This window comes from Sinocyclocheilus grahami, unplaced genomic scaffold (assembly GCF_001515645.1).
Source record: "Sinocyclocheilus grahami isolate Dianchi unplaced genomic scaffold, SAMN03320097.WGS_v1.1 scaffold672.1, whole genome shotgun sequence".
NCBI classification, from domain to species: domain Eukaryota; kingdom Metazoa; phylum Chordata; class Actinopteri; order Cypriniformes; family Cyprinidae; genus Sinocyclocheilus; species Sinocyclocheilus grahami.
In genome coordinates this window covers 293,234-304,381 of record NW_015505851.1, presented here as the reverse complement: position 1 = coordinate 304,381, position 11,148 = coordinate 293,234, and the positions used below count along the sequence as shown (strand labels likewise).

At 38.6% G+C, this 11,148-nt stretch overlaps 1 protein-coding gene across 1 annotated transcript in view; it reads right to left on the bottom strand.

Annotated features, from left to right (window-relative positions):
• Positions 1 to 10,841, bottom strand: part of LOC107559040 (neuronal pentraxin-1-like) — a 16,935-nt gene extending 6,094 nt beyond the window's left edge. The window contains exons 1-3 of the mRNA XM_016242765.1: positions 10,642 to 10,841; positions 5,584 to 6,420; positions 1,491 to 1,944 (exon numbers count right to left, since the gene is read on the bottom strand). Coding sequence (XP_016098251.1) covers positions 1,491 to 1,944; positions 5,584 to 6,174 — 1,045 coding nt within the window. The 5' untranslated portion in view covers positions 6,175 to 6,420; positions 10,642 to 10,841. The remainder of the gene's footprint in view (positions 1 to 1,490; positions 1,945 to 5,583; positions 6,421 to 10,641) is intronic.
• Positions 10,842 to 11,148: the final 307 nt, after the last annotated feature.

Here is an 11,148-nt window from a genome sequence, read left to right as displayed (position 1 = left end):
ACACTGTGCACCTTCTATATATGTTATTATCTAAAAGCTGCTTGTGATGGGCTTCGGTTCATCATGTGACTCTCATCACCTCCTGCATTTGGTGGTTATCAGTGTATTACAAAGCTACAAAACAGATTTCAGTACTTCAGTAGGTTGTTATAGTAACATTATATCAGTTAATGAAATTACGGTATTTAACTGTAAATTTAAGTTAAAACCGTAAAACCTAAAACGTTGCTACCGTATTTTTTACCGTACATTTTACAATGCAGCATCTACCCAGTCTAAATTTCTACATTAAAATTATAATGATGACATTCTCACTCAAAATCATCATCTGTTTTTTTTTTAACAAATCACACCCTGATTAAAAACAGGTCATTGATTGGTTACCAACTTAGAACATGGTAAGTGACTTTTTACTGGTCAAAGATGGCCTACCAGCCCTAATCATCTTGATCAGGATCTTGAATGATCTTGACGACATCCGAGGACACTTAGTTTCCAGCGATATCGTCGACTTGATTGCACAAATACTATTTGAACTGAGCTGAGCTGGATGATGGCATCACTGAATTCAATGATGAACTGCCTTTAAATGAAAATTGAGTGTTTACTATTATACACTATTTTCCTATTTAATAATGTAAAGCTGCTTTGACACAATCTGTATTGTTAAAAGCGCTAAATAAATAAAGGTGACTTGACTTGACCAGGATCTATCTAGAGCATCTAAGGGACGAAACCAGCCTGACTGGTCCAGCTGAAGTGCTCTTAAAGGAACACTCCACTATTTTTGAAAACAGGCTCATTTTCCAGCTCCCCTAGAGTTAAACAGTTGAGTTTTACCGTTTTTGAATCCATTCAGCCGATCTCCGGGTCTGGCGGTAGCACCTTTAGCTGTAGCTTAGCATAGATCATTGAATCTGATTAGACCGTTAGCATCTCGCTCAAAAATTACCAAAGAGTTTCTATATTTTTCCTATTTAAAACTCGACTCTTCTGTAGTTGATATGATATTACACAGCGCCTGAAAATAGGCTAACTTCCGTCAACATAACAAACAGCTGCTGGGGACTATTTCCAGGCGCTGTGTAATATCATTGCGCCTGCTGCACTCACGGTACGGCAGCAAAGTTCCTTGATTATTACGCCGGAATGAGAGTATAGTTCCTAGCCATATATGTCTAGAAAATCACAACTTTTCATTTTCCGTCGGTCTTAGTACACGATGTAACTACAGAAGAGTCAAGTTTTAAATAGGTAAAATTTTGAAACTCTTTGGTCATTTTTGAGCGAGATGCTAACGGTCTAATCAGATTCAATGATCTATGCTAAGCTACAGCTAAAAGTGCTACCGCCAGACCCGGAGATCGGCTGAATGGATTCAAAAACGGTAAAACTCAGCTGTTTAACTCTAGGGGAGTTGGAAAATGAGCCTGTTTTCAAAAATAGTGAAGTGTTCCTTTAAGCAGGATTCATCTGATCAGCTTTCTCACCCGTGTCAGCGAGACTGTGCTGCAGCTGACTGAGAACCGCGTCCAGTTTGCTGTGCACTCCACCCTGTGCTTCTCTGTGACCTTGCAGGTTATACGACAACCTCTCGAAGCCATGCTCGGAAGCCTTGTTGTCATGGTGACCGTAGTCTTGGTGTCCGTTGTCATGGTGGCTGTTGTTGTCATGGTGATCGTCGTCGTGGTGATCGTCGTCATGGTGATCACTGTGGTGACTCTCATCGTGAGGATCACCGTGGTCGTCATGGCTGTCGTGGTCTCTGTCGTCATGATCGTCGCCATGGTGACCGTCATCATCATCATCATCCTCGTGGTCGGAGTGAGTGGCGCTGGTTAGCGAGGCAGAGTGATGGTGCTGCATCTGTTGCTCCAGAGCGCTGATCTTCCTCTGCAGGAGGTCCTTCAGTGAGCTGGAGTAGCTGCTGGAGGTGTTTCTCGTCTGCAAACACAATCACAGCGCTCTGAGAAAAGGCCTGCGCACGGCTGTACTGTATGCTGCTGATCCTGGTAACGGCTCGGTGCGAAAAAGCACCTCACATATTATGATATTTGATAAATTGACAGCCAGGATGATATTCATTACCCTAATGAAACACATTCCTACACCAATGCTTAACATGTCCAACAGTGTCCCATCAGCTTCAGATGACAGAGCAGAATCTTTCAGCACTATTTATAGGATCCATTGACTATCACCACTCCACCCTAAACCACAAACCACTGAGTGCCCAATCATTTTTATCATCCCTTGTGTTATTAATAATTAACATATATTAATTATATGAATTAGAGTTATTAAAGTTAACAAAAATAAATGTCAACTGAAATAAAAAAACATGTCAACTATACATTTCTCATTTTCATTTAGTTTAACTTGATGCACTACAATAACAAACTAAAGCTGAAATACTATATAGACTATACTATAAAAACTACATAATAGCTACATATAGCCGAATCAAATTAATTTAATAACTGATGAACTTTGCAACATCAAATCTGCTATTGAACTGAACTGAATCAACATTGAGCTGAACTGAGCTGAATAATGACACCGTTGTCTTCTGTAGAGCGGCGTTACAGCTGAAACTGAATTTGTTTCATAACTGTACAACACTGTTATTTTCCTGTTTATTACCGTGAAGCTGTTTTGAACTCCATCTGTATTGTATGAAATTCTGTAGAAATGCATATAAATTAGGGCTGTCAGTCGATTAAAATTGTTTAATCTAATTAAATACATGATGTGTCTATGAATTAATCTAATTAATCGCAAATTAAATTTGGCTGTGAAAATACGCACAAAAGATAATTTAAAGCCTTATTGTGTTAAATGAGAAAATATCAAGTAGACATAACAAATTGTAGCTTTAGAAAGAAATATTTTATTTGATTTAACATTACATTTATTGCACATATAGGCCTAAACGTTTAGGCTGCAACGGCCTAACATAAACTATGGAACATAAAAGAAGATAATTTGAGAAACATCTGAGTATTTTTTTGTTCATACAATGGCAGACATTTTTAACCAGTTACCAACAGTCTTCAAAATACCTTCTCTTATGCTGTGATGAAACGACATTAGGGTAATTGATGACAGAACTGAATATTTTGGGTGAACTATATCTTTATGTCAGGGGTCTGTCACTTCGGTCTAGTTCAGGGATCCTCAAATCTGGCCCACGAGATCCACTTTCCTGCAGAGTTTAGCTCTAACCCTAATCAAACACACCTGAGCATGCTAATCAATGTCTTCAGGATCATTACAAAATCCCAGGTAGGTGAGTTTGACCAGGGTTGGAGCTAAACTCTGCAGCGCATTGACCCTCCAGGACAAGATTTGAGGAACCCTGGTCTAGTTTATTCATGGTTTTGAGACAGAGCCCTGACACTACCGTCATGTCCTTGTTTTCTGTGTGCCATGCGCTCTCATGCTTGTCTTGACCCCACCCATCTTGTTACCTGATTATTGGTTAATTTGCCCCACCTGTGTTTCCCTCATTACCCTCCTCATTTGCTCCCTATTTATTCTCCTTGTGTTTGCAGTCCCGTGCCAGTTCGTCGTCGAATGTTCCCTGTCGTGTGCCTTGTCCTGCCAGCCAGTCAAGTTGCCAGCTGTGTTTTCCCCTACGGGGTAGTTTTTGTTTGTTTGTTTTGTTTTGTTTCTGCCGTTAATAAAGCCCTTATCTTCCTGCAATATTGAGTCCTCACTCCATCCTTTACCCACAACCTTGACACTTTAATGTTGTTGTTTTTTTAATGAAATGGCACTCATCTAAATAAGAAACTAAAACTGCCAGCAGGTGGCGGTAAATGTGTTTTTGAGTCATTCCTTCATTCGATTCGTTCAAACTGCTGATTCATTCTGGAATCAAGTAAACGGCTCACTTCATGAATAGGCTGTTTAATCATTGGTTCACACGATTCGTTCAAAACGCAGATTCATTCAGAAACGAATCACCGCTGCGTTACTCGGAGACGCACAACAATTCTGCTGTGGCTTTAAAGGTAATACTTTCTATGCAAAATTGAAACAAAAACAGACAAAATTGTGTTTAAAATATAACAAAATATTAACTTCGTATTTATTGAAGTGTTGTATAAAATCACACTTAAACTTGTGATATTCAACTCTCTCTGCCTGTGTGATATCGCTTATCATATGATATAAATATGAGACAAAAACTCACACAGGGGAATTTTTTGCCAAAATATCTTGAATTAGGGCAAAACTGCATTTATGGAGTTGTTACACTGCATCATATTTGCATGAAATGTAAGATGAGATAGGTCTGGGGGCGTGGCCAGAGGGTTAACTGCGTTAAAACATTTTAATTGCCAGAGGTGTAAAGTATTTGACTAAATTATTTACTGTACTTGAGTATCTTTTCTGATACTTTGTAGTTGTACTGAATATCAAAGATATTAGCAACTTTTACTCTCTTCTTTTACTTTTACTTCACTACATTCTTGAATGAGTATCTGTACTCTTTACTCCACTACATTTGAAAAGAGTGTGCAGTTACACATTACATTTTGCATGGACCTAGCTTTTTCTGCAGCAGTTTATTTCTGCTACTAAAGAAGTGATATCGCCAACTACAGGGCACTGAATGTACTATATCTTATGAGTTTTGCTGTTACTCACCCAAACTTGTCAACAAGGCTACTTTACTTAACCAGCACATCCAGTGTATCCTATCTTGTTCAGCTTGTTAGTCTTCTGCATATATATATCCCTAATGTTTCTTTAGTTCTTTGTGAGTTGTTGAATGTAATGATTATCTGTTTGCCCTTCATTCTGTTCTTTGCTCCCTTTTGTTTTTGGCTTATTGTTTGTTCTGGTTTTTCCGTGAAATACCAGCACATAGATCCTTGCCTCTGCCTGTTTTCCCCAGCTTCTCCACAACATTACAGATTTTGACTGGCATGTGTCTTTGACTAGTGCATCTTTGAGCCTATATTTAGTATAAATAAAATACTTAAAGGTGCACTAAGCAATTTTTGAAAAACGGCAGCGTCGGACCGAGTCCTAAAACACACTTGTAGCCAATCCGCAGTAAGGGGGCGTGTCTTGTAATGATAGAGAGGCTCAATAGGAAGGGCTCGAATCGGACACCGAGGTTGCGTTGTTTCTTTTTGATGGGCAAGTAATGTTTTATTTGCATTGTTTCACACAACTTATCCGTGTTGGCTTTTGTTTGAATATGCTTGTGTGTCATCTTCGCTTATTTGCGCGATTGTCGTTGCCATGGTTGCGTACGTACGTGTGGGGCGGAGATATCAAAATAAGGGCAAGGTCCTGTTGGGGTATGGGCGTGTTTGTTTTGGTGCTTTCAAATATCAACATCGTTTGGCAAAAATCGCTTAGTGAAACTTTAAGTACTGTTAAAATGAGATACTCTAAGACTTTTACTCAAGTTGTTTTGGAATTGGTTACCTGTTACTTGTAGTGGAGTAATTTTCACTGTAAGATATCTGCACTTTTACTCAAATATGGTTTTCAGGTACTCTTTTTCAAAACTAATTAATTAAGTTGGTGCATTAAACTGACAGCCCTAATATAAATGTGTACCTGCAGGTTGTCCAGCCGCTGCTTTAGGCTCTGCAGCATCTTGCTCATCTGCTCCGGCGTGGACGAGGGTGAAGGAATCTCCCCTGCCACGTGCTTCTCGCTCAGCGCACCTTTCCCAGCGTGATGCCCTCCGACCCCGTCACCATAGTGGCCCAGCTCCAGCCCGAGGTGTCCGGTGTCGGGTGCCGTGGGGTAGGCGTGATGGGCCAGGTGTGTGGGTGTGCGGCTCAAACCCTCGCACAGGTTCAGTTTGGCGGTGAGCTCTCGGATGGTCTCCCTCTGGTCCAGGATGGTTTCCTTCTGCTGCACCAAACTCTCCCGCAGGTGCAGGATCGTCGCTTTGGCCTCCTCGGACATTGCCCACCAGCCGTTGCTGTTCCCACCGTGGTGTCCGGATCCGGGGCCGCCGGGGCCGCCTGCTGTGGGGAAACACCCGGGATCGGCATCAGCGGGAATAGGGGTGCAGATGAAGCGAGGATGAGGGTTGTAGTCTGAACCCGGCATTCCTGTCCCAGTGCATATGGAAAGACTGATGGCATAGAAGAAGAAGAAGAAAAGCCGCTCGCTCTTTCTTGAGCTTGCTGGATGCATTTTGTGGGATGAATGCAGCCAAACTGATCGAATAGTCGGCTTCTAGATCCGTATCTTCAGGCCTGCTTTTTTACACTCCTATCTGTCCTCGTCTTCTAAATCCTGTAAAACTGTCTCTTGCTGCTTACTGTGTCTTTCTCAGCCTCCTCCTCTCCAAGGTCACCAGCCGTTCAGAGACCATGTGCATTTACATGTAATCCGTCTGATGATCCTGCTCTTGGCTCTTCGGAGAGACTCGTCTAAAGCCTGGAGAAAGAAAGAAAGAAAACTCTTGTCATGATACGTTTTCAAAAGACTGGAACATATTTTACCTTAAACTATGACATTTTAAATTATTAAATTGCTCTTTTGACCCACTTAATGTGGACTTAATTACATCTTTATATGTAATTTCAAAATTGCCCCCCAGCGACTTAACACTGCTTTTGTGCTGCAGGGACACATATATACATTAATGTAATTTCTATTGAAATTTGTTTTTTAAGTAATTACACATTTGTAATGATGACGTTGCAATTGACTACATTTAAAATGTATTAACTTTAAATGTATTATCAAAAACCACAGTTAAAATTATAATCAAATACTTTACATGCGCTTTATGTTGGTCAACACATCAAAGTATAGGTGTACTTCACAAAGGACTATCATTATTAAACAATAATTTTAAATGTAATTTAAAACTTTTAATTAGACATTATTACAAACTGCACTTAAGTGTGTTAAGAGACAGCCATTAAAGTGTCACTCTTTAAGTACTTAAGTTGCCTTTTATTTCATTACAGTTATTATTATTTTTTTTTTTTAACTTCTAAGATTTCAAGTACAAGTGCACATTCGGTACAACTAAGTGCTCTTTTTTTCAGTGTCAGTGGGTCAGTGACCCGTTTGACCCTTATGACCTATATGGCATTAGAACACCTTCAGTCGCAATTTACAGTGTTTACTCGGTTGCGAGGAGAAGGAGCAACATATTATAAATGGTACATGATTTACAGCATTGCCCCGTACAGTATGTACTATCATACCACCCAGCCCTACTACAATTTTCCACTTAAAAATAAAGGCTCCTGTTATAACCGAAGGGGTTTGAAAGCCTGACACCACATCCTTTGGTAACACTTTGGTTTAATGACCAATTCTCTCTATTAACTAGTTCTTTATTAGAATGCATATTACTAGAATATTGGCTGTTTATTAGTACTTATAAAGTACATATCAATGCCTTATTCTGTATGATCATATTCTAGATCCCTTAACCTTTAAACTCCATACCTGAACTTAACAACTACCTTACTAACTATTTATGAGCAGCAAATTAGGAGTTTACTGAGGCAAAATTCATAGTTAATCGTTAGTTAATGGCGAGAATTGGTCCCCAAAGCGTGACCAATCCTTTATATGACCTTCAGTGAACCTTTCCACTCTCTAGTTCTTCTAAAAAGCATCTACTGATTCTTTAAAAAACCTCAGAAACCATTAGAATGATCTGTAGAACCTGTAATTTAACACCACAAACTCCTTCAAAGGAGGTTTCAAGAAGGTCGCTCCATTTAAGAGTTCAGGATTATCAGTTTAAGTTCCTTGAAGCTACTGAATTAATACAGGACAAACATTTACGCCCGCACAAGAGGAAGTGTGCACGTCAGAGTCTGTCCTAATGAGGATAAATCAAGAAGAGTCGTCAGCAAGGGTCTGCAGAGGATTAGCGTGCGTTTGAGAGAGAGAGAGAGAGAGTGTGTGTTATGTATCTACTCTACCTGCTGAACTTTGCCCATTAATTGGATTAATTAAGTGCTTGGACTGATGGCTGGCAGGAAAGCAGCTGGTGTTTTATACGTTCCACGACTTAAAGAAGAGAGGGAGCGTTGAGTACGACTGTACCGTATTAAAACAGGATGCAGAATATAAGGAAGTAGGACTCAGATGGAATGAAATGCAGAGAAACTCTGCTGAACTTTTCAGTATAAACATGTACAAAAAGTGTAATACCAGTTACATTAAAATATATTTATAATCAGTGTTTTAAATGATAGAAATAGACATTTGCATTTCATTCATATTTATTTTGCTACATTTACTAAGTTTAATTTTAAGGATCATGCTGAAAGAATACATAATTTCCCAGAAAATATATTCTAAGTCTTCAAAACTCAAAAATTAGATGTAAGTATTTCTGCTTAGTTATCTGAAAATGTGGCAGATGTTTGTGATGCTGTTTATCAAAGTTCAGATTTCTTGTGATGGCTGTTAATTGTTGTGTCATTATTGAAGTTGAGAAAAAGTGATACAGTATTTCACCAAATAAATTGAAATAATCAGTGGTGTTAATATTTGTTACCGTGGAAATTCTATTGCTGAATGTCTTTGAATTTTATTTCAGTAAATTCCTCTTCCTGTCATTCCTCCAAGCCAAACTCCAATTCAACATTCAATTTTGGGTTCTTTTTTTTTTTTTGGAGATGCAAACAACATTGTGATGCTTTCTGGCAAAATTCAGAATTGTTTTAATGACTGTTAACTGTTGCAACATTATTGCATTTAAAAAAATATGTATATGTCTAATAACTGTGTGATGAATGTCTTTGAACTGCAATTGAGTAAATTACTCTTTCTAATTCCAACTTCCGACTTCAATTCAACATCATGTTGAGTTTGGCCAATTCTATTCAAATAGATTTTTGTGAACTGAAAAAGAGCCAGTTCTTTGAATCTGAATGTTACTCATCCCTGACTGACATTTATATAATTCTGATTCAAATGAATCCAGGCCTCACAGTCTCTCCATCAACAACAGACGACTTAGAGGACAGTTTGTGTGGGTTTTGCCTGTGGTTTGTCTAGGAACGGTTGTGTCTGTCGGGTGAGTGCGTTTTGTGTTCAGTTGTGGAAGGATTCTGCTGTGAGACAGGCAACCTTTGATGAAACCAGAAAAAAGTACCATAAAACAATAAGTATAATAAAAGCACATATCTCTCTAGTTCTTCTAAGAAGCATCTACTGATACCCGTATACAGCAAGAATATCTCACTTGTGAGTTATGAAGCACATGATCAAATCTGGACTCCACAGACTGTGCGCATGTGTGTGCGGGAAGATCACAAGCTTAGAAAGCATGACAGATGGAAGTGGTTGAGAACAGCGTGAAGCCGTTTCTCCAGTCTCTCTCAATCCGCACTTCATCTCAGTTTATCTTCCTGTCTAAATCCACATGATTAGCCCGATTGTGGGGTTCGAATGAAGGCAGAACTTTAAGTCAGACACATACGATGCAGTTTAATGCGCCTTCTGCTGAATCCATAAAAAAGTATTAACAACTATATTTGTGAGCCTGGAGCACAAAAGCAGTGTTAAGTCTCTGGGGTATATTTGTAGCAATAGCCAACAATACATTGTATGGGTCAAAATTATAGATTTTTCTTTAATGCCAAAAATCATTAGGATATTAAGTAAAGATCATGTTCCGTGAAGATATTTTGTAAATGTCCTACTGTAAATATATCAAAACTTAATTTTTGATTAGTAATATGCATTGCTAAGAACTTCACTTGGACAACTTTAAAGGCTTTAACTTTAATATTCTCAATATTTAGATTTTTTTTGCACCCTCAGATTCCAGATTTTCTAATAGTTGTATCTCGGCCAAATATTGTCCGATCCTAACAAACCCCACATCAATGAAAATAAGTGTGCTTTAAAGTACAACACAAGGTTATTAACACTTGTACTTGAAAGTAAAACCTTTCATTTGACTATAATGTGCACATTATAAAAATTTACTTAAGTGTCTCTCTTTAAGTACACGAGTTTCATTTCATTTTCATTCATTTGATATTATCTGCAAGTACAGTATATTAAAACATATATTTGAAATACACTACAAGTGCACATTCAGTATACAATTAAGTGCACGTTTCTAGTCTTTTATCAATGTTAATCACAACGTTTATCGACAACACTGTGGTAACTCAACCACTGTCAAACAAAGAGAGAAAATGACACAAAGTCCTAGAAGCTTCTTGCACGGTTTCTTACAATGAGATCCTAACAATACCATCAAAAACTGTATTGCAGTTATGACTATCATGGCAAATGCTTATCTGGGCAGAAACTGATTTTTGTGCCAATAATGCAAATGTTTTAATCATTAACCTCAACTAAAACACAATTCACAAAGAAAACATCTGAAGAGTTCTAACATCTGTAAATCAAATTTATAATCATAGACTCTCTGAATATAAGCAGGTAAACGATCAAATACAAGAAAAATGCAGCCTAAAGTTCTCAGCAATCCATAGACAGTCTTCATGAAATATAATCATATAGAGTATAATATAAAGAAATCTGGAGCGCGTCCATCAATGTCATTCACACTGGAGTAAGACACACACAACATCTCTTTACCTGTGCTACAGATCTCAAAACACAGGCAGCGAGGGATCTATGACAGCCATAAACAAGACTTACAGTAACAGTGCAGATGCTGTATCTCGTTTGTCCTGATGCTCTGTATTGAGGCTGATTGGACTCCTGCAGGTTTGTCCTGTGCTGCTAGTCCAACTCAGTCACCAGACGGCTTGTAAGGGACTTAATCCAGTAGAGTCTGTGTAACACGTGCCTCCCCTCCGCTCCTCTCCTCTTCTTCTCTTCTGTAGCCCCCGCTGCTCAACAGCAATTAAAGCCTCTTTTGTCCTGTGCTCATTAACCCCGGCCCATCTCAAGAGCTTGCAGTTAGAAATTTCATTACAGTTTGTGTTTAAAAGACGTGATGAAATGTTCGGGATGTGCTGGAAAGACCTTTAGGTTTAACATTTGTTGCTGTCCAAGTAGACAATATATACAAAAGCACTAGTGAAAATGCTTCTTTTCATATACAGTATATAACAATTTAACAATAACAATATATTATGAGAATATGAGTGAACAGTTTACTTCCTAATCTAGTAACTTGGCATTGTATATTGCAGACGTTGT